Genomic DNA, 13,976 nt, shown 5'->3' on the forward strand with positions numbered 1-13,976 from the left:
GCATGGGTCCTCAGATCCTCAAAAGGTTCAACAGCTGCACCATCGAGAGCATCCTGACTGGTTGGTATGGCAACTGCTCGGCATCCGACCGCAAAGGCACTACAAAGGGTAGTGCGTACAGCCCAGTACATCACTGGGGGCAAGCTTCCTGCCATCCAGGCCCTCTCTACCAGGCGGTGTCAGAGGAAGGCCCAAAAAATTGTCATGGACTCCAGCCACCCTAGTCATAGACTGTTCTCTCTGCCACTGCACGGCAAGCAGTACCGGAGCGCCAAGTCTAGGTCCAAGAGGCTTCTAAACAGCTTCTACCCCCAAGCCATAAGACTCCTGAACATCTAATCAAATGGCTACTCAGACTATTTGCATTGCCCCCCCCCCCCCCCTCCCTTACACCGCTGCTACTCTCTGTTGTTATCATCCATGCACAGTCACTTGAATAACTCTACATATTACCTCAATCTACACACAATACCTCATAATGACAAAGCCAACAGTTCATACATTTTTTGCAAATGTATTAAAAATAAAACTGAAATACCTTATTCATTTAAAAGCATTCAGACCCTTTGGTATGAGACTTGAAATTGAGCTCAGGTGAATCCTGTTTCCATTGGTCATCCTTGAGATGTTTCTACAACTTGATTGGAGTCCACCTGAGGTAAATTCAATTGATTGGACATGATTTGGAAAAGCACACACCCGTCTATATAACAAGGTCCCACAGTTGACAGTGCATGTCAGAGCAAAAACCAAGTCATGAGGTCGAAGGAATTGTCCGTAGAGCTCCGAGACAGGATTGTGTCGAGGCACAGATTTAGGGACGGGTACCAAAAAATGTCTGCAGCATTGAATGTCCCCATCCTTCTGAAATGGAAGAAGTTTGGAACCACCAAGACTCTTCCTAGAACTGGCCATCTGAGCAATCGGGTGGCCAGAGCAATCTTGGTTAGGGAGGTGACCAAGAACCCGATGGTCACTGACAGTGCTCTAGAGTTCCTCTGTGGAGATGGGAGAACCTTCCAGGAGGACAACCATCTCTGCAGCACACCACCAATCAATATTTTAATGGTAGAGTGGCCAGACAGAAGCCACTCCCCAGTAAAAGGCACACGACAGCCCACTTAGATTTTACAAAAGGCACCTAAAGGACTCACAGACCATGAGAAACAAGATTCTCTGGTCTGATGAAACCAAGATTGAACTCTTTGGCCTGAATGTCAACCGTCACGTCAGGAGGAAACCCGGCACCATCCCTTTGGTGAAGCATGGTGGTGGCAGCATCATGCTGTGGGGATGTTTTTCAGCAGCAGGGACTGGGAGACTAGTCAGGATCCAGGGAAAGATGAACGTAGCAAAGTACAGAGAGATCCTTGATGAAAACATGCTCCAGAGCACTCAGGACCTCAGACTGGGGTGAATGTTCACCTTCCAACAGGACAACAACCTTAAGAACACAGCCAAGACAATGCAGGTGTGGCTTCGGGACAAGCGTCTCAATGTCCTTGAGTGGTCCAGCCAGAGCACGGACATCTCTGGCGAGACCTGAAAATAGGTGACCAGCGACGCCACCCAACCTGACAGAGCTTGAGAGGATCTGCAGAGAAGAAATGGGAGAAACTCCCCAAATACAGGTGTGCCAAGCTTGTAACGTCATACCCAAGAAGGCTTGAGGCTGTAATCATTGACAAAGTGCTTCAACAAAGTACTGAGTCAAGAGTCAAATACTTGTGATATTTCCGTTTTTTAACATTTGCCAACATTTCTAAAAAACAGTTTTTGAAAAAAAACATTTCTAAAAAACAGTTTTTTTTTTTCATTATGGGGTATTTTGTGTAGATTGAGGGGGGGGGGGGGGGGGGGGGGGACTATAATCCATTTTAGAATAAGACTGTAACGTAACAAAGTGGAAAAAGTCAAGGGGTCTGAATACTTTCCGAATACACTATAGGCTGTGACATAGAATTAAATACAAATTAAACAAAAAATGCCTTATTAGTGCATTTGAATTCATTTTTAGAAACACGAGTTTGGCCAGTCTGTGACTTCAGGCTCATGCGATGGAGCCTAGAGAGCAGGCCAGCAGCGATGCATGTCTTTTCAGATTCCACAATGATTCTTTAGTTGTGGACACTACATCACCGCAGTCGCTCTTGGTCCTCATCTTTGTAAGTCACCTTAATTTTGCAAGTGTGTGTTTTTATCCGTTTCTTTATGAAAATATTTTGCAAACTCAATGACAGTAGTTAAAGAGGCTATAGCAGCACTTGTTGGCTGACCCTCACTACATATTCGTCGCCAAACCCAATGGCTCCAGGTCATCTATAAGTCTTTGCTAGGTAAAGCCCTGCCTTATCTCAGCTCACTGGTCATCATAGCAGCCATCCGTAGCACGTGCTCCAGCAGGTATATTTCACTGGTCATCCCCAAAAGCCAACACTTCCTTTGGCCGCCTTTCCTTCCAGTTCTCTGCTGCCAATGACTGGAACGAATTGTAAAAAAAAATTTAAAATAATAATCACTGAAGCTGGAGTCTTATATCTCCTTCTCTAACTTTTAGCATCAGCTGTCAGAGCAGCTTACCGATCATTGCACTTTTATACAGCCCATCTGTAAATAGCCCACACAACTACCTCATCCCCATCATCTATCACAAGTGTTAATAATAAATAGTAATTATTTCACCTCTATGGCCTATTTATTGCCTACCTCTCTACATTTGCACACATTGTACATTGTTTTTTCTATTGTGTTATTGACTGTACGTTTGTTTATGTGTAACTCTGTGTTGTTTTTGTCGCACTGCTTTGCTTTATGTTGGCCAGGTCGCAGTTGTAAATGAGAATTTGTTCTCAACTGGCCTACATGGTTAAATAAACGTGAAATGAAAAAAAAAAATTGAATAAAAACACAAGTAGACTACAAATGCATGGTGAGCCCGGCATGCCCTGACCTCGTGAAGTGAGCACTTCTGGAGCAAAATTGGTGCGGGCGAAAAGGTCGACGCTCCAGCTCCGCTCACATACTCTATCTGTATTCCAAGACATGTAAAATCCATAGATAGGTCCTAATGAATTCATTTCAATTGACTGATTTCCTTTTATGAACTGTAACTCAGTAAAATATTAGAAATTGTTGCATTTATATTTTTGTTCAGTGTATTTCAAAAAGTGTAGTAGCTCAGCAACTACCAACATTGATCTCCATGTGAATTACATTATTTTAAAGTGTGTGTGTGTAGACTCACCCATTGCAGGAAGCACACAGGACATTCTTGCTGAGTTGTAGTTTGGTTGTTTTACCATTGTAGAGGTCTTCCAGTGAAACTCTGTTAGACAGGTAGGCAGGGTAAGGCATAACTAAAATAATATGTCTGGATGAGGACCATAGATGTGAAGGGAGAATAACTGTCACTCACTTGAGGGGATGCACCATGTCCTCGCCTCTCCTGCGCCCTCCGTTGCGTCCTCCCCCTCCGCGTCCCTGCCCCCCCATGAAGCCAAACAGCCCCCCTCCAAAGATGTGGGAGAAGATGTCATCCATGCCAGCCCCTCCACCACCTCCCTCCCGCAGCCCCTGCTCTCCATAGCGGTCATATAGCTCCTTCTTTTCTGGATTGGTCAGCACCTCATACGCAAAACTTATCTCCTTAAACTGGGAGAGATGGGGGGGGATCATTAGGGAGGAACCTGCCATTGTCCATCATAACTACCTCCCACAGACATGCTACTTCATCAGGTGACATTTTTCATACTGTTAACTTTAAATCCACATGAACAATCATCACGTTGTTGTCTCACAGATCCTCTCATCTCAATAGTCTAGGTTTCCTCTCTTTCATCTGCACTGATGTTACACAGGTCAGATGATAGAGATGCAGAAGAAGATGCCGGTTGGGGCAGTGCTGCAGATGAACCAAAGGAGACCAGGAAAGAGGGTGCCTCAACAGATTAGCTGGTGCACTCTTGCTCTGGAGAGGAGGCCATTTGAGTAATACCAAAAGCGATTGATTACCAGTCTCTGTTACTGCACAATACAGATACCATGTGATGGTACTACCATAACTAGTGGTCATGATGTGGCTTGATCAGTGTTATGTGCTGCTGTGAATCGTGTTGTGTGTACTGTGTCATGTTGTGATTGTGTAACTGCCTGTCTCTTACCTTGTCCCCGGCATCTGGGTTCTTATCAGGGTGAAATTCTTTGGCCAATTTGCGGTATGCCTGAACACAAGAAAGACCTACATTATCATTCACTGTCTGGGAGTGGGCTGTTGTAGGGCCAACATTTTCTAACTGCGTAGCTTTACCCTGCTGCTGCGGCAAGAGAAACACTTGGTGAATCTGAAAATATTCTAACGTTAGCTAGTTAGCATGATTAACATAATCATCCTCTTCATGACAATCCCTAGTAAAATAGCAATCTGTAAATTAGTATGTGTCAAAAACATGACGACAGAGTGTGAGTAACTTTAGACCATATTAGCTAACAATAATATATGTAGTTAGCTAACATTACCAAACAAATGAGATAAATCTCGAGCTCATTATGTACTAGCAAATAACATACCTAGTACCTCTATATGGTTTTACTCTGCCAGCTTTGTTTTACTCGCGCCAGCAAGCGCAGCATCTTACGCTAGCGTTAGCTAGCTACTGCAGTTAACTTCGCGCAGCAGTCTGCACTGCCTAGCAACGATCGGCTGCTGCCTGTGCTACGTTTCTATGCGTAAGGACGGTAGGCCTAGTTTCATATACATATACCCACATTCCCAACAGGTAGTTAACTAGTTAACTAGCTGCTTTAAATCGCGCTTTTCAAATCAGAGAAAGACTTGCTTTTCATTAGATATTGCCCCAGAATATGCACTGGCTAACTCGCATGATTAGCTAGCTAACGTTAACTAGCGATAGTTTAACTAGCTAAATTAGCTTAGCATCTGAATAGTGTTGGTAAGGCCACATCAACCCTGTTTTGCGGTCATATAATTTCCTGTAGGCGCTGATTGTGTATTATTTCTTTACATAACACCAGTCACTTACCTTCTTTAGGTCGTTTTCTGAGGCGGAGGGTGAAACTCCGAGGATGTCGTAGAGCTTGGTATCCACAACGTTGGCCATAATGCTAGCTAACGTTAGTCAACTACAGACAGAAACACCTTCTGCCGAGGAAAGGAAACGAGAGAAGATAAACAAGCCGGGTGGGAACGTCATAAGCAATGCGTCAATATGGGTCAGTGCTGACAGTCAGCTGATAGGCTACAGAGAGCAGCAGAGGCATGAAGGCATGAAGCATTCATATTTATTTGTATAAACCTATCTCTAGGCTAGTTGCAGTTTTGAATAACGCCGGCTAGTCAATGTTGGAAGTACCCTTCTGACTGGGCCGCCTAGTTAGCATTTTAATAATCTCCTGTTATTTTTACTAGGAGCGTGCAGTCTGGGCTATGTTTTAATGGTGCTACACATTTTTGGGGGACTTGTCAAGAATATTCAAGATGCGCAGTATCTTTGGTACAACAATAAACCACACATGCTCGGCGTAGATTTGATTGCTCGTTCCCGCAATAGTGTCCGCCATTTTGATTTAAAATATGTGAGAATCGTTCTCTCTCTTGCTCCAATCTTCAGGATAAAAGCGACAACTAATTTACTGAACCTGGGATTGTCCTATACACAGTTGGAAGGGTCAGGCAGCTTCTGGTGAGTTGACAAGGAAACACTCGACAGATTACTGACATATTTGGTTAAATAACCTGGACGTGCATCACCAGTTGACTGGTTTGGAACATAAACAAAATGCTCAGCTAACGTTAGCAGGTTAACAACACTGACGCACTGAAGCTAAAGTCAAGGTGTTTGTCGTAACTTAGCTGAGAATTCTCAACCCAACGATATCGTGGAGATGATAGTTCTAAGGTAGTCGTAGCTATGACATGGCAAGATTGCAATAATCAGCCTGGCTAAATACGCAGTCTACCGTTAATTAGCAGCGCGTAAGCTAGCAACAACATCCTGATCCTACTAACTAGCTAATATATGCTCAGACATTTGACAGTCATGGATAGCTAGCCACCTTGCTAAGCAGCACTGCATCCTAAAGATAAGGAGAGCCAACTGTGTGTGTAATTACTGTTATCTCTCTCTATCACATTCAGGTTGCAGAGGTAGTGATGGAGTGTAAGTGTATCATCCATATAGATTCATGACCATTCCTACCTGCATATTTGAAATAAATGACTGAAGAGGTCTGACCTAGGATACACGTTTTACTAAGGTAAGAAGAAAACACACTCACATGTGACACATTATGCTCACTTAAAGGTACAATCTGGACTATCTGTTCACTTCAGGTTTAAAGTGCTTCCCCTGTAAACTGAGGGTGTGTGTCTGACTGTCACCCCCCCCCCCCCCATCATACCCCCTCCTTGCATCCGTCTTTAGCAAGACCATAGGAAACCCCATAACACACAAGACCAAACAAAAAAGTGAAAGTTGCAAGTTGCAAAACCTATGATACACAGTGAAGTTGGTGTCTTTCTATTCACTGTGTCTCTCCTCCCAGCAGCAGCAGCCATGTTCTGGAAGTTTGACCTGCACACGTCATCCCAGCTGGAGGCCCTGCTTGAGAAGGAAGATGTCACGCTCACTGAACTCATGGAGGAGGAGGACGTACTGCAGGAGTGCAAGGCCCAGAACCGCAGGTTAGCCTTTAGCATTAGCCCATGCACACTTTTTTATTAGCATTTCCAATGCTAACAAGTGTCTGTTGGCTCCTCTCTGCGCCCCAGGCTGCTTGTCTTCCTGTCCCAGGACACCTGCATGCAAGAGCTGCTGCACCTCATCACCACAGAGCCCCCTGCTGGTCTGGAAGAGATCAAACGCTTCAAGTGAGTCGATACACACACATGCACGTACATCCAGTCAGTCACTGGGATGCTTCACTGAGCGTGTGTGTGTGTGTTCCAGGCACCCTAACATAGCATGTGAGCTGCTGACGAGTGATGTAGGGGTGATAAATGATAAGCTGGGGGGAGAGAAGCCCCTTCTAGACATCCTGTACACCTTCCTGGAGCAGCCCCCTCCCCTCAACCCCCTCCTCGCATCCTTCTTCAGCAAGACCATTGGAAACCTCATCACACGCAAGAGCGAACAGGTACGATAACAAACACCTCTCGCACACAGTTAAAGGGATACTTCGGGGTTTAGGCAATTAAGCCTTATTTATTATTTTATTTCCTACTTACCCAGAGTCAGACGAACTCATGGATACCATTTTTATGTCTGTGTGTGCAGTTTGAAGGTAGTATATCGTTAGCTTAGTGCATTTGTTGGAAGTCTCCACAAACTACTAGCCAGCTCCTTTCAAAAGCAGGGAAATGGACCTAACTACTCCAAAGCTGGGTGGTTGGTCATTTATATTCTTACAAAGCTATACATAGTAATTAATATTTTATAAATTCGTACATTTTTCTGATAATCATAAGGAACAAAGTTCTATCCACTTCCTCATTCTGTCCCCTTGTCACATAGAGATTGCAATGTTGTATTTGTCTGTGGCACTACCCATGCGCTCACAGACGCAATAATGGGACAGATACAGCATTGCGATCTCTGTGACAGTGGAGTAGAATGAGGAAGTGGATAGAATCTTGTTTCTTATGATAATCAGTCAAATTAACACAGTTATAGAATATTGACTTGTATAGCTTTGTAAGACTAAATTACCAACCACCCAGCTTTGGAGTAGTTAGGTTTATTACCCTGCTTTTGAGAGGAGCTTGCTAGTAGTTCCTGGAGACTTCCAGCAATTGCGCTATGCTAACAATATACTACATTCAACTTCGTTCAAACTGCATGCGGAGACATAAAAATGGTATCCGGGAGTTCGTCTGACTCTCGGCAAGTAGGGAAAAAGGCTTAATTGCCTAAACCATGAAGAATCCCTTTAATGGTTCTAATCTGGTTGTTGTGTTCCGTTTCCTGCAGAGCAAGGAGATTTCTTCTCTCTAGTGTAGATTAATACATTTGGTTATAATAATCTATATTGTTGAAATATAGGTTTTCAGTTGATGTGGTTGTGTTGTGGTCTCTGTAGGTGATCTTCTTCCTGCGGGGAAAGGAGGGTTTCCTGGGTCTGGTTCTTAAACACATCAACACATCGGCCATGATGGACCTCCTGCTACGCCTCATCAGCTGTGTAGATCCTGCTCCTCTCCGACAAGACACACTCAACGTATGTCACACACACACACACACCCTCTGTGTGATGTAAAATATGTAATGGTGTGTTTGTGTTCCCTCTGCAGTGGTTGAATGAAGAGCGGCTGGCCCAGAGGCTCATAGAACTCATTCACCCTGGGAAAGACAAGGAGGTGAGACACACACACACACACACACACACAATATACTGATGACTAGAGTACTGTCAGAGGAGTAATGTAGCCGAATGTGTTTCAGAGACAGTCGAATGCGTCCCAGACTGTGTGTGACATCATCCGTCTGAGCAGAGACCAGGCCAATCAGCTCCAAGAGAACTCTGAGGCCGACCCTCTGCTCGCCGTGCTGGAGTCGTAAGTCTCTCTCTCTCACACACACACACACACACACACACACACACACACACACACACACACACACACCTTCCTGTAATGTTCTCTGTCCTGTGTGTTCCTGCAGGCAGGAGTGTGTGAGTCAGCTGCTGGACAACATGTTTGTGGGAGAGAGCACAGAGAGCTGCATCGTCTATGGAACTCAAGTCCTTCTCACCTTACTGGAGATCAGGAGGCCGGGGTGGGTGTTCCATTCTCACATTCCTATAAAGCCTACCGAATAGGATGTATAGGAATTTGGTCATAGGCTAGCCCCTCTTTGACTCACAGATTTTCACAAATCCTAACTGTGTCTTTGGTGTGTGTGTGTGTTCCAGAGTGGATGGTGTGCTGGATGTGTGTGTTCTGGGATATGAAAGGTGTGTCGTCAGCAGCATCCTGCAGGCTGTCCAACCCCACCTCAAACACTACCACCAACTACTGCTGGATCCTCCCGGGGTAATCTTGCACACACACAGACACACACACAGGGTTGGGCGGTATCCAGATTTTCATATTGTCATACCGTCCTTTTCTCATCCTGGGATTTACGGTATTACTGCACAAGGGGGCACCAAAAAATGTTTAAAAAAAGCCCATCGGGTGTCTATTACCAGAATGCTAACAAAATTAGCACAAGTAATAGTGAACGAGCGCAAATGAAAATAAACAAATTGTAAAGACAGACAATCCAGCTCATAAAGTTATAGATGTGTGTGTGTGTGTGTAGGCGCTACTGAATGTCCTTTTTGGTGAGTTTGGATATTACAAAGCGAATGTGAACAGGAGACATTGTGCAAAGGAACAAAGTTTTGATGCGTGCGTGTCTGAAGGAAGTACAGTACTAGCTCTGGAGCAGCATGTGAACAAGCTGTGTTTGTGTGTTATTTGGAGTCGCTAGGGTAACTGGGCCTGCCTGCTCTGCCCGGTGAAGACGGGGGGGAGCAGACAGGCCTAGAATGGAGAGGAGAAAAAAACGCAAGGAAATTAAGATGGCACTGGCAGCTGTACAGATAACCCATCCAAAGAGCTTTCACTTCTCAAACACGGCAGAAAGCTAACACAATATAATGCCCCAATACCTTATTAATTCAGCCACTTACTTACACAACTAGCACGTTAGGGGTTGCTTTCAAATCATAGTTTATTTGTCGTGTGTCTTGAATTCAACAGGTATTACAGTGAAATGCTTACTTACAAGCCCTAACAAACAGTGCAATTTATAAGTAAAAAATAGGTACTGGGTAAACAATAGATCAGTGGAGAAAAAAAAGGAAATAGACAGTGAAAATAACAGTAGAGAATCCTTATATAAATGGAACCGGTACAAAGTCAATGTGCGGGGGCACTGGTTAGTCGGGCTAATTGAGGTAATATGTAGGTGTATAGTTAAAGTGACAATGCATAGATGATAACAGAGTAGCAGCAGTGTAAAATAGGGTGTTTTTCATGCAGGAAAAAAAGATACAACGCAGAAATATCTTGCTGCGTTTTGTCGACGCAGAGCTAAAATGCTTCTTATTGTAATTTCTGCTCGGGATTGAACACATTTTGTGCTTCAGTTGCACTTCTTCACTCGGATGAGAATTCACGAACGAACCGGCATTCTATCACCAGACAGCGCTCTGACTGATGTGTTGCTACTTTTACCAGTACTTTTCTCTGTGTAGCCAGCTTAATTTTCTCAGGTAAAATGCTAGATTAACTTAAAACAAAACATTAGGAAATGTAGCTGGCTACATTCTTTCTATAAATAAACTTTAGAAATATGGCAGCCATGCATTGTTTTTACAAGAAAATACCATGCTTTTTCATTGTAAGCTCATTTACTTATGTGGCTGCCAGCCAAATGGAGTAGCACTTCTATTGTCATCTGATGAAAATTATTCTATTTTCTGCCGAATGTGTTGCACTAATGTATTTTCTGTGATGGGTAACTTTAGTTGCACGTCCCTGATCACTCTATTGAAGCAAAAAAACACAACTTTCAATATAAAACGCGACCCCTGTCAATACACAGCTGGACTCAACCTGCTCCCGCTTTCTCCCGTTGTGCTATTTACAAACAAACAGGAGATGGCTCAACTGTTCTGTGGAACTAAGGTAATCTTCATAATGTAATGTGACCGGTGACATGAAGAACGCGATCTGCTTTATCTCTTAACATATTGCACAAGGTGACTGCAGGTATTTACTTAAGTATATATAAATATGTATTGGAAAAACTTCAAATAAATTGTTGTTGACGGTATTGAAAAACCATCCTGTGGCTATTTCCAAGTACCTCAGTATACCGTGCAAGCCTACACACACATGCACACCTTCAACATACACACATCCTGTATTCTCTGACTATGTCACCCTTCCAGTCTTGCGGTGTTGTGTTATACATTCTTGGAGCTGTAATGTCAGCTATTCATCACGTCATAAAACTAAATTACACCTGTGTCTATGTGCGTGTGTTTCTAGCGGACCCCCATGCTGACCAGTCTAGGTGTGTTGGAGGTGCCACTGGGTAACTGTCGTCTCCATGTGGCCAGACTAATGGCCTCCCTACTACAGACCACTAACATGAGTTATTACACCTGTTTTGACGACACGATTTACAACAACACCGTCACACTGGAGCTCTGCAGACTCCAGACCATAAACCTCCTACTGGTGAGTGCACTCACACACACCATGTCCTGGTTTGTATACATATTTTATCTGTTAACCTGTTTGTGTTGTGTGTTACAGGACCTGTTCTTTAAGTACACCTGGAACAACTTCCTGCACTTCCAAGTGGAACTGTGTGTGGCAGCCATCCTCAGCCACTCTTCTCAGGAGGAGAGGCCCCAGGTTGGCCTGGTTATCCAGGAAAGGCCCTTGGTTCCCCTGGAGGACATTCCCCAGGCCCGCTTTGTGGCCCAGGAAAAACCCATGTTTCCCCAGGCGGAGAATCCTCAGGGCAGCCTCTCGACCCAGGAAAAGCCCAGGCTTCAGCAGATGCCCCAGGAAAAGCAGGCCTTGCCTGGCCCCAAACCACCACTGCCCTCTCTTCCTCCTGACATCTCCACACATAACCCACTGGTGACCCATGTACGTGTCTCTGCCTGCCTGTGTTTCTCTAACGTTTCTCTCTCAAGGTTTCCCTCTCCCTCACTCTCTTTCTTTCTCTCTCCATCTGTAGTTGTTTCAGGACTGTCGTCTGGTTCAGAGGATATTGGAGGCCTGGGAGGAGAATGATAAGACTCAGTAAGACACTCAGTGCCGGAGAAAATAGAGCCCTAAGGAGGCGCAAGTGTCAAACGCACATTAGTTTGCAATTTTGGAATGTGAATACTGGTGCAGTGGCATTTTCCAGCCCTAACGCCAGGTTTGGCAATTTACCTGTCTAACATTAGCGCGAGGAGGGGTGGCAATATTTGAGGCGTGTCACCCACAAAAAGCATGTCTTAAGGGTAATGCAGTTAATAATGACATGGATTTTGAGAGTGGAAGTGCAGCCGTAATGCACAGTGCCCATGGAAGAGGGATGTGCCGGTGAATCTCGTATTTACAAACATAAAAAAATTATTGCTTTCCCCTCATTTTATTTAAAAACCAAGCATAGCCTACCCTCCCCTTAATCAAAGTTGGTTTTAGCAGCATCGCATTGGTGCATCTTTTTATCCTGGCCATTAGCCAAGTAGCCTATGAATGAAGGATTCTAAATGGTCTACTGAGAGTGCGTTGAAATATTTTAGGTTTTTGCCCTCTATTTTCAAAGAGCTCCCTTCATCTGATTACCAAAGACATGCGCCTCAACTATTCAGTCCTATAATGCCATATCAACGGAAGATTTGTTAGAGAATCTACCTCGCACATAAGCAACGATACAGTTGTATTTTGTATAGACATACGAATGTTATGAGTAAAGACATTTAAGGCTACATGTGTACACGGTGCCATGGAACGAGAGAAGTGATTTTATGATAACGCTTCTGACCCTGTCCAATTTAGAAATATTGTTGGTGTTTTAATAAACAGATTGCTTTTTTTGTTTGATATCAAGCCCTCCATAGCCTGCTCTTACCCGAGGCTACTAAGGCTGGTTCAACAGCAATGCGTTGTGTTTTTTATCCTGGCCTTGCAAAGTAGTCTTCCATTAAATTTGTTTAAATGGTCTATTCGTCGGAGTTCATTTTGCTTGTTCGCGTATCCATCTCCAAAAAGTGCCTCCTCTGGTTACCAAAGACACACTCCTCTAGACTTAATTAAATGATTCTGTCCTATAATGCATTATCAATGGTAGGCCTAGGCTATATTGAGAACGTGCCTCACACATACAATTTATGGGAGCCTAGTATTTTCTTATTTTAGGAGAAGTGCAATGCGTAAAGACATGTAGGCTTGGTTAGGCTCGTTGAAGAGAATTGCAACGTTGACCACCAACACTCCAAACAGGCTATTGAGCAAACACTGGATTTAAAAAATAAAAAAAAACTTCTTTTTTTTTTACTGTTGCTAATTGTTACTGTAGCCTATGCTATTTAATACTCTGTAGGATCAATCCACAATGGACCAGGATGAGAATATTCTGTGCTCCTAGACGAATTGGTGTTGATGACAATGCAAATACCGTCAATAACCTTCAGAACCTAAAACAAAACGCATTCAGTATTAAGCCATGGAACATGTTGATTGGCCAGTGAGTGGCCAAGCCCTCATCACACCGACAACTTGTTTATTCATCAAAACCCAGCCATTTCATGCCACCGCCAGCTATTGCGCTCATAGTTCCCTCTGTGAAATTATAAAAAATATTTCTGACACACCCTGAACCTATTAAGCTCTGCCAGCGCTTAGATTTACCACTGAGTTAGGTTTGTTAATAGAGCCCTCAAACTGTTAAAGTTAAACAGATTCAACAGTTCAGCTGTTTTTGCTCCTGTTTTGTCATCTGTGATTGGTGTGTAATAGTGTGTCACAAGTGTGTAGGTTGTACACGTTTATAAATGTAATTGTGCATGTTACATTTTCTCATGAACGTGTGTGTTCTCAGGGCGGAGGGGGGTATGAGGAGAGGCTACATGGGTCACCTGACAAGAATCGCTAATACTGTAGTCTGTAACATGGAGAAAGGACCAGTCCGCATCCAGATCAGCAGCCTTATTACAGGTAGGGCTGTGTGTGTTACTTAGGCCTACGGACATAGCAAGCTTATCGTAGAGTAAATGTATGTGTGAAGCTCTCTACTGTCTGTGTTGCAGAGCTGCCTAAGGATTGCAGGGGGCGCTGGGAGAGCTTTGTAGACCAGGACCTGACAGAGACCAACAGGAAGAACACTGTAGACCTGGTACTCATACCTGCTCACACAAATGCACACCAGTGTTTCCCCAAGCATTTTTTTCAGGAGTGGTGGCAA

General features: G+C 44.0%; 2 protein-coding genes across 12 annotated transcripts in view; one reads left to right on the forward strand and one right to left on the reverse strand.

Moving 5' to 3' along the window:
- Positions 1-5,125, reverse strand: part of LOC129862239 (dnaJ homolog subfamily A member 2-like) — a 17,498-nt gene extending 12,373 nt beyond the window's left edge. The window contains exons 1-4 of the mRNA XM_055933695.1: positions 5,040-5,125; positions 4,161-4,220; positions 3,416-3,651; positions 3,245-3,325 (exon numbers count right to left, since the gene is read on the reverse strand). Of these exons, the coding sequence (XP_055789670.1) occupies positions 3,245-3,325; positions 3,416-3,651; positions 4,161-4,220; positions 5,040-5,117 (455 nt within the window). The 5' untranslated portion in view covers positions 5,118-5,125. The remainder of the gene's footprint in view (positions 1-3,244; positions 3,326-3,415; positions 3,652-4,160; positions 4,221-5,039) is intronic.
- LOC129862238 (serine/threonine-protein phosphatase 6 regulatory subunit 2-like) overlaps positions 4,680-13,976 on the forward strand; it is a 27,735-nt gene continuing 18,438 nt past the window's right edge. For 5 of the 11 annotated variants that reach the window (XM_055933689.1, XM_055933690.1, XM_055933693.1 and 2 more), the window contains exons 1-15: positions 5,268-5,699; positions 6,155-6,273; positions 6,562-6,700; positions 6,788-6,886; positions 6,966-7,152; positions 8,095-8,232; positions 8,306-8,371; positions 8,457-8,569; positions 8,676-8,789; positions 8,926-9,046; positions 11,057-11,248; positions 11,327-11,668; positions 11,760-11,824; positions 13,614-13,729; positions 13,822-13,907. In XM_055933689.1, coding sequence (XP_055789664.1) covers positions 6,573-6,700; positions 6,788-6,886; positions 6,966-7,152; positions 8,095-8,232; positions 8,306-8,371; positions 8,457-8,569; positions 8,676-8,789; positions 8,926-9,046; positions 11,057-11,248; positions 11,327-11,668; positions 11,760-11,824; positions 13,614-13,729; positions 13,822-13,907 — 1,767 coding nt within the window. In that variant the 5' untranslated portion in view covers positions 5,268-5,699; positions 6,155-6,273; positions 6,562-6,572. Of the gene's footprint in view, positions 4,735-5,138; positions 5,230-5,267; positions 5,700-6,154; positions 6,274-6,561; positions 6,701-6,787; positions 6,887-6,965; positions 7,153-8,094; positions 8,233-8,305; positions 8,372-8,456; positions 8,570-8,675; positions 8,790-8,925; positions 9,047-11,056; positions 11,249-11,326; positions 11,669-11,759; positions 11,825-13,613; positions 13,730-13,821; positions 13,908-13,976 lie in introns of those variants that run through there. The other 6 variants (XM_055933686.1, XM_055933684.1, XM_055933685.1 and 3 more) reach the window with 6 other exon arrangements.

The sequence above is a fragment of the Salvelinus fontinalis genome, chromosome 9 (genome assembly GCF_029448725.1).
Source record: "Salvelinus fontinalis isolate EN_2023a chromosome 9, ASM2944872v1, whole genome shotgun sequence".
NCBI classification, from domain to species: domain Eukaryota; kingdom Metazoa; phylum Chordata; class Actinopteri; order Salmoniformes; family Salmonidae; genus Salvelinus; species Salvelinus fontinalis.